Source organism: Pieris rapae, chromosome 1, assembly GCF_905147795.1.
Source record: "Pieris rapae chromosome 1, ilPieRapa1.1, whole genome shotgun sequence".
Classification (NCBI taxonomy): domain Eukaryota; kingdom Metazoa; phylum Arthropoda; class Insecta; order Lepidoptera; family Pieridae; genus Pieris; species Pieris rapae.
This window is the reverse complement of record NC_059509.1, coordinates 12,062,961-12,079,549: the sequence shown is the minus strand read 5'-3', so window position 1 is coordinate 12,079,549 and position 16,589 is coordinate 12,062,961. Positions and strand designations below refer to the sequence as shown.

At 32.8% G+C, this 16,589-nt stretch overlaps 1 protein-coding gene across 3 annotated transcripts in view; it reads left to right on the top strand.

The window, feature by feature from the left end:
- The window catches only part of LOC110998814 (hemicentin-1), a 72,020-nt gene that overhangs the window by 40,605 nt on the left and 14,826 nt on the right, over positions 1-16,589 (top strand). For all 3 annotated transcript variants that reach the window (XM_045629903.1, XM_022267603.2, XM_045629900.1), the window contains exons 6-9: positions 5,677-5,883; positions 7,428-7,573; positions 8,595-8,745; positions 15,331-15,461. In XM_045629903.1, the coding sequence (XP_045485859.1) occupies positions 5,677-5,883; positions 7,428-7,573; positions 8,595-8,745; positions 15,331-15,461 (635 nt within the window). The remainder of the gene's footprint in view (positions 1-5,676; positions 5,884-7,427; positions 7,574-8,594; positions 8,746-15,330; positions 15,462-16,589) is intronic.

Below are 16,589 nucleotides of genomic sequence, written 5' to 3'. Positions count from 1 at the left end.
GTAGGTTCGATCCCCGGCTGTGCACTAATGGAGTTTCCTTCTATGTGCGCACTTAACATTTGCTCGAACGGTGAAGGAAAACATCGTTAGGAAACCGACATGCCGTAGACCCAAAATGTCGACGGCATGTGTCAGGCACTGGAGGCCGATCACATACTATGTATTAGATTTAAAAATGATCATGAAACAAATTCAGAAATCTGAGGCCAAGACCTAAGGAGGATGTAGCGACACTGATTTATTTTTTATTATTTATTGTGTTACAATTACAAAACATAGAACATACAAATATCACCACGCCATACTGTTTTGTTGCTTAAATGAAGGGTTGGACTTTAGATCCAGAACATGTGATAGATTGACACTACGTCTACAACACGTCGCTAATTATGTATTCCAATCAAGATACACTTGCATAACTGAATATTGTGAACCCATGCGAGCGATGCTCTTAATTACTTACGACTGACCTACATTTTTAAAGTACCAAGATATGGAAATTGGATATAATTAAGTATAGAAATTTTATGTAAACAAACGTTCTTTTTAAAGGCTTTTCATTGAATTAACATGAAAATAGAACTGGAATAAATACCTATTAAGCTTCACAAAAACAAAAAAAATATCTAATTCAGTTCTATATTTTTAAATGTGCAGTTATTAATATTACATCGTTTAATTATCAAAAATACTCTTATATATTGTTCTAGTCTATATGATTTCGTCGGCGATTTATATATAAATAATATTGATATATTAGAATTAGATATATAGCATAAACTGGGCTAGCGGCTGAGAACTTACTCATAAATGCACGTTAGAACTCCGGCCGTGTATCAATGGATAAGTCAATATGTTTGTTACTCCAATACTCCTAAAAACTACGGTATTTGAGTAAACTAATTTATAAATGAGCAACGTCAAATTTGTTCTATTAAAACTCATATGTTGGTACACCCATTTTGCTTGACAGTATTTTATCGTTATAATAAAGCACAGAATCTCTGGGAATAAACACAAGTTTCTCTCAAGTGGGAGATGAGAAATTAAACCGATTACTTTGATATATCGCCCTTAAACTTACCGATAAGTCACTGTGTGATCGCCTCCAAATGGCAGCCGTGCAAAGTTATCTATCGTCTCCAGAGTGTTTGATAACGACTACTATTATTTTACGCGTCGATTGTACATTAACACTTTATTAAGAATTCAATTATAAAATTTGGTACGTAATTTATTATTATTTCACGTAGCATTTCACTTAAAATCATAATTACTTTAAGTTACACAGATAGCGGAAGACTTACATATTATTATTTAAAATACTTACTATTAAAAAAGGAACTAATTGATGTCAAACATAGTACCTATTTTGATTTCATTTAAATTATTTTTGTCTGTTTTATGACCTCTGATATGACATTAAGTTGCAAAATCTTGTATAAACAGTGGCTAATCCCGCGCTTAAGGTTTCCTCGGAATTATGCATAGCCTTCGGGCTTAGGGGGTTGTCATCTCATACCATTTGGCGGACGAATTTCTTGGTCATTACGAGGTTGTGTTTAGTACGATAAGAATTTGATTAGACCTTTTAGCATCGTCGCGTAATTTATAAGTATCACTTAAGTCGATATAGGTATTAAACAATTTCATATAAAATAATGTAACGTATTACTGTAATTGAAGAGTTTTCACAAGATAATAAAAAAATGGTAACCCTAATATTTAATTCATTATAAAATAAAAAGAAAACACATTTAATTATTTACGTTCTCATTCCATTGCTATATACTCTTATAAAGTATTAAAAAAAATCAGTGGCGCTACAACCTCTTTAGGTCTTGGCCTCAGATTTCTGAATCTGTTTCATTTTTAAATCTAATAGGCAAGTAAGTGATCAGCCTCCAGTGCCTGACACACGTCGTCGACTTTTTGGGTCTGAGACAGTCGGTTTCCGCGCGATGTTTTCCTTCACGTTCGAGCAAATGTTAAATGCGCACATAGAAAGAAAGTCCATTGGTGCACAGCCGGGGATCGAACCTACGACCTCAGGTATGAGAATCGCACGCTGAAGCCAATAGGCCAACACTGCTCACTGTAACGCATCAACGCTTATAAAGTATAAGTGACCTACAAATGATCAGCCTAGTTGGTGTATTAACATAATTTAAAAAAATCTAAGGCCAAGAATTATATATTATGTTTCGTGTATTAATTGGTCTTTTATCGCTACAAAAAGTTTGTATAAGTTTGTATAAATACTTCTAATTAATTTTCTATATTTGTTTTAAATATTGTAGAATTGTTTGATGATTTGTTTTTTTTTTATTGAGTACCGAGAGTTTTTTACGCCGGCTTTTTCTCTCGGCCAACACTCTGTCTTCTTGCCGATGAGTAGGGATGCCAACAGGCTCGAATTTAATGACGTGGAATAAGTGATACCATCATGATCCTATGTTCCAAAATAAACGTATTTTTTATTTTTTTTATTTTTAGTGGGTAGTAAAATAAAGATGATATAGAGTGGAAATCATGAAATTTTCCGAGTGACGTAAAGTAATCAATACGAAGGAACGGCGTAGCCCGTGATAACGTAATTACAGTGCTAGCCGCGCCCGTACACTCTACACCTTAGGAAATATATTATAGCTGGCTGAAGCGACTTCACCTGTATTAGAATAAAAAATAGTCGCTTAAGGTTTAGGTTTTTAAACTTTATTTCTCAATAATGATAATAAATGTCTCTTGCATGAGAACAACACTTTAGTGTAGTCGTAACAACAAAGTGTAGTGTAACGTACATTGTAGTCGTTCTTACAATAATCACAATAAAAAGATACATGCAATAAACTTTAAAGCAAAAGTGACCGAAGAAATATGAATCAAAAGTAATTATAAGTATTTTTTGTTTTCAAATAACATTTAAAGTCATCAAAAAGATAGCGTAGTTGTTATTTACTTCCCTTGAATATAAATATTGTGCTTATATTTTCCATTAATTTTTAATCATGTTTTATATGAGAAATTGATATTGTAATTGGATATTATTAATAAACATTAATGCTTGGTCAAACGGAAAATCAAATCCGTCTAAATTATTTAATTACTAAAAGTAAGAGGAGTAGTTAAATTACATTCCAACCTCCAACTTGACTTTTGCTCAAAAACTGAAATAGCATTGGGCCGGTCATGTAGCAAAAATGTCTAGCAGAAAGTGGACCAAACAAGTTACGCAATGGAAAGGCCCACCACGCAAGTAGTGGAAAGGCAACCAGGAAGGTGATCTGAATAGATGAGCTGGTAAAAACCGGTATTCCATAGTACAAAACCGACAAAAATAGGCATCCTATTGTATGTAATGTATAAATTGGAGGAGGCCTTTACCCAAACAGGGGTTCCTGTTAAGTCAGGAAATACAAAGGCTAATTATTATTATTATTTATTAGGATGGAGAAATTGTGACCACTTTTTGTTCTACCGTCTCATACCTTTAAAGGTTTAAAGTTTAAATGTTGTATTAAAAGAAATACAACCTTTGTATTTATTTTAATAAAAAAACACTTAAACTATAAATTATAAAACGTATTATACTATAAAACTGATATGGAAATGTTTAATTAAAAACAACAATAGATTTAAAGCTTACAATGTACGTATTTACAGTTTATTAAAGGTACATTTGCTATGCTATACTCACCCAACTCAGCAAGAGTACTATCCATCCTCAATTTGTTAGACAGACTACCGACATATTAAAATTGTATAACAACTTATCTCTATAGATTATATAATCAGTATTTACAAGCATGGATCAATAAGTCAATTCGTAAAGGTTGAAACTGCCGTAACTTTAACACAGTAATAATATAAATAGCGCACAAGAGCCATACAATATAGAAACATAGTTACAGAGCCACGGCTAAAGCCGGCTATTATGAGATTAGAGGTTTAGGATTCTAAATAAGCTCGCATAATTCAAAAGCAAACATTTTATTTCAATCCCCGAGCTTCATTCAATTCCGTAACTTCTATCTGTAGTTTGGGGCTATTTTTGCCCTGACTCGATTTGTCTGCAAACCACGACGGTCTAGTCACAAATTGATCGTTTTATTTGGATAAGGTAAATGCAATTTCAACTATGCTTCAATAACTATGAATTAAACTAGGTTATTGGATAAGCATTTGCTTAGATTGTAGATTAAAGTAGAATGCGGGAGACTTGTAGGTGACCTAACCTTATTGACTAAAATACTGTTGATACAGACTAGTAAAACTCATCTAAATATGTGTATTATATTCGGATTGGTTTAATAATAACTATTTCTTACTAAATGTTAAACTGTATTGAAAATATAAAAACGTAGAATTGAAATTTTTATTCTAGTCAAATTGATATATTATAGCAATATAAAAGAATCAGTAGGTGGTTCTTGGCTGAGTGTTGCAAAGTGCAGAGAGGAATAGTGGGATTTGGAGGAGGCCTGTGCCAAAAAAGGCACACAGATACACTAGAAGAAGATTTTTTTTTATAGAACAGGGGGCAAACGGGTAGGAGGCTCACCTGATGTTAAGTTATTACATGGGTGGTGGTATTCCACCACTGACACTCTGACACTCTCAATGCCAGAATAAAATGGAAATGTGTTTAAATGTTAATGAAAAATGTATCTGAATAAAAGCTAATATAAGGTACTCGTATTATTGATAACGTTAATCCAGTATATTAAAAAAGACGAAATCGTTTACGTTTTTGAACCTTCAAATAAAGTCTATTATTATCAATTGCACCTCAACTTTTAAATTCCAGCTTGTAACAAGATTAATCGTAAACATGTTACACTATACGCCATTTAACTGCACATTTCCTGACTGCGCGATATAATCTTCAACCCTTTCGCGGCTAGAGTAACTGTTAATTGTTGATCATATCTTACAAACAAGCTTTTGTATTTAAAAACTTACGTTAGCTTTTTTATATAGATGCTTAAAGTGTGTTTTATAAATGATGTATATATATTATATGTCATATATTATATTTTAGGAGTAGATTTTTTAATTCAGTATCTTTAAAATAAATCAGTGGCGCTACAACCTTTTTGGGTCTTGGCCTCAAAGTTATGAATCTGTTTCATGATCATTTGTCAATATAATAGACAAGTAGATGATCAGCCTCCTGTGATTGACACAAGCTGTCAACTTTTTTGGGACTAGGGCAGGCAGAGTTTTCCTTTATCATTCGAGCGAATGTTAAATGCGCACATAGTATCTCGGAAACCTTCAAATGTTAGTATTATTTTTAATGCATCATGCATTTTTTTTTAAATTAAGTTGGTTGCAGTTAGGGTTGCTATTTTACTTTAAGGGCCTAATAGGCCAGTTAGGTGGTGGTACTGGGTTCGATTCCGGTTAAAGTGCAAGTATTAATTTAATTTAAATTTGTTTTCGGCCTTTGTTATAGTTATTTTATAGCAGAGGATTGTTAGTTCCAAACACGTTCAAAATTCAAATAATAATAAAATGACTTTTATTTACCAAAGGTTTATTTTAAAACTATTTTTAAGACGCTGCGACCATGAAACCTTAACAATATTTCATATTAATTTATAAGAATTAACAAGACAATTTACTATAAACCAAGACATAAAAGAATCACCCTCACAGAATCACTTGTTTCAGGCCGGCCATCTCCAACCGTCATCTGGCTTATAGACAGTGTACCCGCACCCCAATACATCGGCGAGAAATCAGATTCGCACGTCGTTGTTAACAAACTCGAGTTACCTCACGTCAAGAGATCCCACTTGAATACCACCTTCAAGTGTCGAGCCTCGAATACAAACCTTGTCAGCCCTCAAGAGAAGACGGTTCGCTTAGAAATGAATTGTGAGTATGACGTAATTACGTATTGAGGTATTTGCGAATCACCTGACACAATGGTATGACGTCTAATGAGTTATTGGGTATTTATTTACAAGACTTGTAAGCTGAGTTATGGTAAACATATTTGTAGTACTAAGTCTGGTTTGATCATTTTTTGTATTGAAATAAATCTGTCATTTAAACTATAAAAAAGCTGAATAATTGTAGATGGCAATTAATATTTTTCTAGTTAATCAAATATTTTAGAATTTAACACTGTTAGTAAGAAAAATCAACGCACAACGACGCTACTTGATCGAATTAAACAAAAAGGATTTGTTCACTCTGTTTGAAGTCGGTTCAAAATGTAAAATATTCTCTATAAAGGTATTCTGTTTATCCCAGTTTTGATAATTCCCAGAATTTTCAAAATTTAATTAAAATTTAATATATAAAATAAAATTTATTGAGTAAAACTTTAAATGGATTCAATATGAAAGCTTGCTTGTTCTAGTGAAGCTACGTGATAGCGTAGTGTTAACGTAGCATTTTCGTAGCTACGTAGCCTAATTATACAAGATACGCGTCTGTTATAACTATTGATACTCTTTGGTCTTCACTGTTATAATTTTTAAAGTTTAAATAAAACGATGGAAAAATGTGTTTATATATGTGGGCATTATTGTGGGCCAGACTTTTATATAGTACGTCTATATGTATAATTCTAATAACTAGTATATAACTAATATAGATTAATTATTTCTTGAAAATTCATATTCAAATTCAAAAATCATTTATTCATGTACCTAGGCAACATAATGTACACGTATGCACGTCAAAAAAGAAATCATTCGTCATTAAATGTTTCTAATTTTACATTTACCGCCAGTTCTTAAATCAAGGGCGGAGAACGGAAGAGAAGAACTGGCAAACTCTCCGCCACACTTACAAACATATAGACACAATTCTAAAGGCCTATATTTACTTTGATTAGTGATTAGTGCAGGTGATTAGTGATTAGGAGAAAACAAGTGTGGACGGCGACTGATTAGTGCAGGTGATTAGTTGGCTGCGTAGTAAAGTGATTTGAAGCGTGTTCTATTCTTTTGCGAGTGATCTGTGAGGAGTGACGTCGCGTGCGCCTTTCCCCCTCACTCGCTGCGTGCCTGTATGCGTATGACAAATGAATTTACTTAACAGAGCCACTAAACAATAATGATACACTACTTGCACTACACACCTGTATTAATCACTGTTAATTACTAATCACATGCACTCGCACTAATCAAAGTGAATACAGAACTTTACAATAAGTAATAAATAAAATAATAAAGTCCTACAATTCCCTATTGTTTTTAAATGTTGTTCAGCAGTAGTATTACATTCATTCAAATCATCATTTGACATTTAGTCATATAAGATTAAAATAGTAGTAAGCTGATGAATTTCCTTCAGTGTAACTGTACAAATATAATTTCGACATAGCGTAATGCGTATCAAATTATGAAGCTGCTGTTCCCATTTCAGCTTTCCAATCCTTGAAGATATGAGCAGTACATTTGTTACAGTGAGGCCGACGTTAGTGCAGATAGCGAAGAAGCCGGCGACGTTATCGGCGGAGCGGCACGTCAGCTTATCATGTGTGGCGGAGGGAAGCCGCCCGCCCGCCCAGCTCACTTGGTTCAAGGACAACAGGAAATTCACTAGGGGGAAGGTATGTTTAGCCTGTCTCTTGTTTTTAAACCGTATCAAAAAATCACTACAAATTTTGAATTCTTCTCCTTATATTATGTCTTATACCTCTAAAAATATTGGAACAACAAGCACAACTGTTACAAATAAACGTAAATAAATACCTAATTATTAAGTTAATTTTAAAGATGATTAGCTCCAAATGTGTTTAACACTGCCATCGATATACCAGATCCGAAGTCTAAGATACACCGGTTACAATGTTTGGCTTCACCGTTAGTTGAAGCTTATTAGCCTTAAATACGTATATCAGGAGTTGCAATAACGCACTTAGCCAATAGATACATTTCAACAGTTGAACTAACCTTAAGGAAACATAAAAACATTTTGTACATTCTTTTATTCTTTGCGCAGGCCATAAATATATAAGATTCTTGTCATTACTCTCTGTCACCACCCACCCGCAACATGAATGATTATTTCTGTGACATCTGATTTTATTCCTCATACTCATCGAAGCTTACATCAGTAATGAATACGAGTATAAAACATTCATTGTACTCGTCCATTGTCGGGATTTCAATTAATTACTATGCAAAAGGTTATACATTAAAAGGCGTTCCATATCCACGTACTTATACATTCTTTTTAATAAGGATTTATTGTTTAACGTTTTTGCTTTTATTAATTACAAATTGTACTTTTGTACATAAAACTTAATCTATAGAAAGGAAAATATAGATTACATATACTTATTAAGCAGCGATTTTAGACTATGACTATCATCCCTTAAGTCGTACGTTCGAACCCCAGCTATGCACCAAAGGACTCTATCTCTATGTGGACATTTCTATACTCAATCTTATAGTGAAGGAAGAAAATACCGATTGCATCTGGTTAGTGTAGAAAGCAGTCCAACTTGACTATTGTAAAAAATAATATTCTTACAGTATATCGATATTCTATACAACATTTCTTTGTGTCCAATAACTGATAAAACATTTTAATATTAAAAATAATCTTAAATAACTATTTCTTTTCAGGTAACTGAAGTAGTAAACGACACATGGGTGAGCAGTACAATTCAGTTTACTCCTCTTCCCGAAGATGATGGTGTTCAGGTCAAGTGTCAGGCGGACAACAGCGCCTTACCAGGACAGGGTATAGAAGATTCCTTCAAACTAGATGTTGTGTGTGAGTATAATTATCTATGTTAATATAGATAATTTAAACATATCTAAATTTGTATCAACAAAAGTATAAAAACTAAAATAATTTCACATATTATTTTTGCGACAAATTTCATAATATTTAATGTTAAAACACTTCACAATGCTTGTACACTCAATTCAATAAACAGACTATTCATAAAATATTGAAAACACTTTAAGCTTTGATAACATTTACGTTATTCAAAATAACGCAAATTTAATTTCACATTCATTAATACAGTGTTATACATTAATTCGAGAGCAAATACAATTCACTGTATCCCCACATCTTAATTCACATAGACATTTCCTAAACGAATATTGCTACAAAATAAGCAATAACGACGCTCAACTCAACCAGTTTTCACATTTCTGACATCGTTAAGCTTAATTATCATTGCTACTTAGAGCACCTTGCGAAGGCCTCACACCGCTGAACACACAAGCTCCGTTTTGTTTCAGTAAATTTACTACTGAGGAAATTATCTTATAGAATTATTTAAACTCATCTTTGTAATGTTTCGTTTTGTGTGAAAGAAGGAAGAAATGACAGTGCTAATGGCTACACACCCTGAGAGCGTTCATATACTAGGTATGTACTAGGAGCTTTCATATATGAAGACCTTTCGCGACCTATGTCTAAGACTTTGGAATAGGGAACGACACATTTACCGATCGCGCGCAACCACTTACAAATCGAGCATATGCTAGACAAGCACATATGAAATAAAAAGTAGTTCATAAATAATAAACTAATATCAATCAATTACAGGCATCTAGCGATAGTAATTTTTTGACATGAAGGTTAATTACCTTATTCGGAGAAAATTTTTATTTTTACAAAAAATACTTCATTAACTTATGAAGCCTTAACAAGAAAATTGTCAAAGGAACCTACTGAAAAGAATATTGCTTAAGAGATATTTTAAATAGGATCCCTAACAAACTATCGGGCATGCGATTTGGGAGATCTGTGGCCAAGAAGCTGGCAGCAGAGTAGACTCAAATTACCCCATAAAAAGGGACATCATTAGCTTAAACAAGGCCTGGTGAGCTCAGCGTCATCCACCGGGCCCAGCCTACAATTACTCCAAAAATAACTTCATGATATTTATGAGCGAGTTGGAGCTGTCTGGCCCGACTGGATCCGCATCACTTTTTGTGCTATTCACCTTACTGACAAATTAAACAATTAACTGGCAAAATTATTCCAATTTTCATTTTTATGACAGTCTTGATCTCCAGGTCGTAGCTGGCTGTTTAAAAGTCGGAGAATAATCGAATAAATTAACCACCGTTTGGTGGATTCTTTTGACACCCAGGACTTAACTTCTGTGTAAATAGTGTTAAAAGTACCATGGCCCATCAGGATCTGCGTCACATGTGAAGTACCTAGTCTTGACTTGTTTGTGACTGATGACTGCTATCGGCCCCCCAAACAGCTCATTCCAGGTCTTAAATCTTGTCAGTCGTGGCAACTAGGAAAGCAAATACGCTTCGTACCCTCTTTACGTCCTCGATGGAAACCCTCGTGAGAGTTTCTGACCTCTCGTTTCCCGGTGCACCAATGTGCACACTTCATCAAGAAGAGTTCGATTTTAATGCCATTTTTAGGAATCATTTACAACAACAAAAACATCGTTTCAATTTCTAAGTTTGTTTTATACTTATATGTAGAACAGAGTATTAATTTATTTGATATGATATCTAAACATAGGTAAATTTACTGGTCAAGGTTCTATATTTAGCGCAGGTGATGGGATACCAAATATCCTTGGACACAAATATTCTTGATCTTTCAACATGACATTAGGTTTTTCTTAAAGAAGCCAGCAAGAAATTTTCTGTGAATCAAATAAATACAGTACTAAATTAAATAGTATTTTATAAAACTCTGCACTCAAGGCGATGAAGCCGCAAAATTAATGATTGCTCTTTTAATGCTTTCTATTAGGTCGTTTTCGATTTCCCAAGTCTGCTTCTTGATGCAATTAGAACTTTGAGTTCAACTTTTCTTACATTTAGTTTTCTAACGCAAGGAAAATTTTTATACCAACTTCAAAGTAAAATCACTCTTTAAAGTATTTTAAATACATTTTCAAATAATGTTGCTATTTAAGAATGCAAACTAGTGAAACAATTTCGAAGACAGATATATTTTTATAACAATACCCCAATAGTACTTAAGTTTATCGATACCCTCTCTATAATGAATATAGACGTCAGTGTGTTCGAATCACGGCTGTGCAAAAAACGAATTTTATTGAGCAGACTTAAGAAAGCATCGTCACGAAACCGGCATGCATAGAACCGAAAAATCCATTGTATCAGCTAAAAACGATCTTGGTTATCAATATTCTAACTTAACATAGACATAAATTGTACTAAAACTAAACTGTTTTGTCACTGGTTTTACGTCTAAAATGATAAGAAAATAATATTAAATACAAAAAAATAGGCAGGCTTAAGCTTTTGAAATTGTAATTATAATTATATTTTCCTATTAATATTACTATTTCAGTCTACGGTACAAATTACAAATACAAACAAAATAATCCCGTAACATAAACTCCATATATACGGACTGAGAGTAAATGGCTTCAAAAGTAATTAAACAATGAACCCGTTCACGCATCGCACCCAAACACATATTGTAAACATTTTCAAAGAGACGCTTGCTGTTATTAAAGGCTTCTGAGTGTGAAGAACTTTGCAAAGCGTAATTAAAACCTTGTTAGTTTTAGCGAGTCCTCAACGTCAACATTTGCCAGCCGAATAGTGGCCAAAAACTAATTCAGAGTGTAGTTCGCATCCGTTTAGAAGTCGAAACACATTCACGGCTATTACTACTATGTTTTACAGTACTCCAACTGCTAGGAAAATAGTAAAATGTAAGCTTAGAACGTTGTATTAGAATGGAAAATTGTTGCAATTTCAGCTACAACTTCACGCCTATTTACGTTGGAAATGAACACTATGGCGAATTATATTACTGTGAACTTATATAGTTTAATACGGTCGCTACATTACCTCATAATAGCGTGTGAAATTATGTTTATTTGGTTTTGTATGTTATTTAGTTTTTCAGTTACACAATCACAAATGAGCTGTTCTTAACTTAAACATTCCTTATAAAAACACCTCTGAAGAAAGAAAAAAACAATTTTGTTTGAATTTTTAACAGCTGTTCATATTATATATTGCACTTACTGGTTACCAGTCGTATAATATAATTATATAAATTACGCGTCACGTTTTTCAGCTATGGATTCCTTAACTATTTAAGCGATTTCAATAAAATTTGCTTACAGTTTGATCTATTTTACAAGATATATATATATACTTTACGTGTGTCTGTCAGTTGGTAACTCCTCTGAAATGGTATATCATACAAGACAACGTCTGTCGGGTCTTTTATGATATATATTCTAATTCCGTTACTAGTTAAAAACCTAGCGATCTATAAGCCGTAGATAGTGTAATAACAAATAACTATTTTACTCACTGACAATGTATCATAAATTACCAATGTTTTATAAAACAAATATAATTGATAACAATCCTAGGAAAATGTGATTCCAAACATTGATAAATATAAAATTACTCGTGCGTACATCTTAGAAGTACTCAACAAAACAAATTAATTCCGTTACGGGCCAGTCATCAAAATGAGCAAAACGCAGACTCTATTACATAACGACAGAGGAAATTAATTTGCAAATATAAATAAATTCTATTTACTTCTGCTTGGCGAACCGTAACGCATTTAGAGCGTGGGGAATTTCGCTCCCAGCGCGAATCGTTTTGGCAACAATTTAAACGGTAGAATCGTAAATGTTTATTTGGAGGACGCTTCTAGTCGGGCGTCGCGGGGAGTCAGGCGTCGTTATAGGTCTTTAATGGCCAATAAAGTGTCAACGCTCGTTTCCTACAGATAACCGTTCACCTGAACAGACCGACGTTTCGATGCAATCTCGAGGTAGGTCATGATTGCTATTACTAATATCGATTCTATTAGACTTTGATGTTCGAATTAGGATTGGGCGATTGGTGTGAGATTCTTGTGCGATAATCGTTAAGTTAATATAAAGAATCGTTAACGAGATTTTTCATTTAGGTAAACTGTTTGATTCATATCGGTGACACAATGTACACTTATGAACGTCATAAACAGAAATGTATATGATATGCCTCTAATGTTACATCTACTGTTCTGAAATCAAAGGTGTTGGACGGAAGAGAAGAACTGGCAATAAACTCTCCGCCACTCTTTGTATGAAAATAACGGCAAGGAAAATATTCGAATGCAACACAACTATACTTCTATTTGATATAAGCCATATAGCATTTTCTACGTTTAACACGCGTAGTCATTGTTTTGATTCAAGATATTCAAACAATCCTTTACTAACGATCAAATGTTGACATAAATTAAGAGACTGTCAAAGCAAAAACAACAACTACAGAGTAAAAGGTCGCGCGAGGCAACTACATGGCACTGTTTAATATTTAGTATTTATATGAAAGGAAATGTTTAACGATAAATTTGTTTTGATCAGTGATATTTTTTAAATATTTTTTTTAATTATTATAAATATTGTTAAAGTATACTGAAACTTCAGTTTAAATATAATATCGTGTAGACATTTCATTCTAGCGTTGCGTACTTAAAAACCGTCAAATTTTCTCAATGATAATATTAACAAAGATCTAATGTTCTATTTAGTCTTTATAATTTGTAAGTAACAATTTGAAGTAACTGATGCAAAATTTGTCTTGAACAGTTTAATATAATATATTCACTAAAACTTAGAACGTCAAAGTATAATCCTTTTAAGAAAATCTTTAGTTAGTTTTAAGACTATACCAGCCCCAACTTAAGAGACCGTTGAGGTATTATTTAACTTAAAGATCTAGTTAATAACGTTTAAGATGGCTACATAATACAGTATTAACTTTAGTTTACGTATATAGTATATCAAATATTACTTAGCAGTGTTGGAGTAGTGGCGTCATCGTGCAACTCTCATACCTGATAGACTTTCTATTTCTTTTCGAAAATCTATGTTTAAAGACTTTATTTCTCATAATAGACATAAATGTCACTAACATGAGAATAATACTTAAGATTAATATTACAATATTGTTGTTTGCAAATAATCACTCTAAAAAGATAGCCGTACAAAATCACATTTCATCCAGTGAGTGACCTCTGATTTTGTGGGTCTGAGGCAAATTTCTTGAGGTTTCACTTCACACTATGAGTGTTAAATGCGCACATAAACAGAAATAGGCATACATCGAGGTTTGAAACTTCGACATGGGTGATGGCAGTCGCACGCTCAAGCTAGGCTAACCTTGATAAGTAATATTCTATATGCTATACATTAAATTATATTATAAATCTAGATCTCTGACGCTAGAAATAAAATTTATATTTATCAAAGTACATATTTTATTATAGTACATATGTTATTTTGTAGAACAGGGGAACACGAGCCGGAGACTCACCGGATAAATTTGTATATAAATTTTACAAATATTTAAATGATCCAAATCCTTGGGATTGATTTGCTCCAGTTCAAACAATTTGTATGACTCAATACTTAGCAATTAAAAAGAGTGGCCGAAAGTTTCTTGCCAGTTCTTCTAACATGTCTCCAGTAAGCCAGATATCTCAAAAACTATCGATTATGACTCAACTACAATTGTTGGAATTTATCGGATTTAATTGGAAAAGTATAAATACAATATGGCTTTTAGTTCAATAAAAAAATCATTTATGAAACACATTAAGTTAGCCGTTAGCCTAAATATCATATACAATTATTTAAAACAACAATGCCACACATATTTCAAATACATCATCAAAATTCTTTTTGACATTAATACTCTTTTCAACCCACAAAATATATAAAAACTTGCAAACATTAGCATAGATTAAATTTTATAGATTGACATAATTTGTAATTCGGCTTTAGATTAATCATCACTAGATTTTAAGACTCCCTAATGGATCCATTAGCACCTACTTTTTGTTTACTCTCACCCAGAATGTCAAATGTTATTAGTGTACGATAATTACTTTAGCATTAAGTGAAGCTCCTAGCCTTGAATTTTATTGATGTAAAGAATAGGAGTTAACGAATTAGCGAACTAACAAAGGAATGGGTTGATTCGTAATATCCTCTTTCTAAAAAAATATATTTTAATACGATATAGCGAAATAAGAAAAGAGTGATATTATTTTTAAAATTTTGTAATTATTATAAGTATGGGCTGGAAGTCTTCCACAGTCCGCTTCTCAAGGCTCTTCACGCAAACTAGCGAACTGTGGAATCGATTCCCGTTGGACTTCCCTCATAGACACGAACTGCAAAGATTTTTCTTATCTGTGCAGATAATTGGGACCTGGGATAATATTATATACTAAATGTAACTCTTTTTAATTTGATATTGCTACTATAATTTGGTATTTCACAATTTTTCTATATGTACTTAAATTGAATGCGTCTGAGCAATCCTGAAGAAGTTCTAGTTTATAATTTACATATGGTTTTTGTTTTAGATCCACCAGTTGTTTCTCTTTCATTGGGTAGTACGCTAAACCCGGACGAGATCAAAGAGGGCGATGACGTCTACTTTGAATGTTCTGTGCGCGCCAATCCAAAAGAACATCGTATCACGTGGTACCACAATGTAAGTAATCTGTGACGATAGATACTGGCCGTATTTCCGCGCTAAAAAATAAGTTTAAAAAAAGAACAAACTTTTTATATTTAATGAACATGACTATTATTTTATTGACTGACAAATGAAATAAACCCATGAATTCTTACTATAGCTTTTAAACTATAAATGAATTTATAATTTGAAATAAGCAGCGAAACACAATTCCCTCAGGAGTAATGTGTTTATATAAGCAAAACAAATGGTTTCATCAGATGTTGGGTACGTTTTGATGGTTACATTCACACTTGGCTGAACTGTTGTAATTTCAGGGCATCGCTTTATTGCCTTTATCCCTATCACAACATGTATTTATTAAGCAATGAATATATTTAAATTTTACTTACCAACTTCAGAAACAGATAACTAAAACAACAAAAGATTAACATCAAAAACTGCGACTAAATTAAATAGAATAAATTTTAATCATTATGAGAAAAACTAAAATTCTTCACAAATCTCCTTACCTTAAATCAATACAAATTTTAAATCTTAAAGTACATTTTCTTACTCTATAATACCATTTTTTGTGTATTAATATTATCTAGGTACATATATACCAACTTTTTACAAAATACCTCTTTCGTCCAAACATCCTCTAGTCAATTGTTTTTTCGCATTTCAAAAATGGAACAGTCGGAAAGTGTTAGCACTAGTTAAACACAGTTCATCAATCTGTTTGTAATTTAATTGGCCTTTTGAGTCGAATTCGCAACATAATATTGAAGTTTCAGAGTAAACTAGCTCAATAAATCATCAGTTAATTCAGAGTACAGTAATACCCCGGACTTACGCGATAGGTGGGACTGAGCGCTATCCGCGTAAGTCGAATTCGCGTAAGTCGGGGTACAAATTTGCATATAAAGACATACAAAGTATGTTTAATTGGGACTGGAGACTAAATAAAACAATAATTTAGGAAATAATTAGTATTTCAGATAATATGACAAACTATATTAATAGAGTGTATAAACGCAATCCGAAGTTAGTTTGATGTAGAAGGTTTCATAAATAGTAATTACAAAGTCGTTTTCTTCTCCCGTATATCTCCTCGTAGCATCCTAGTATTTTTTAATTCCATGTTTTGTAACAAAAATG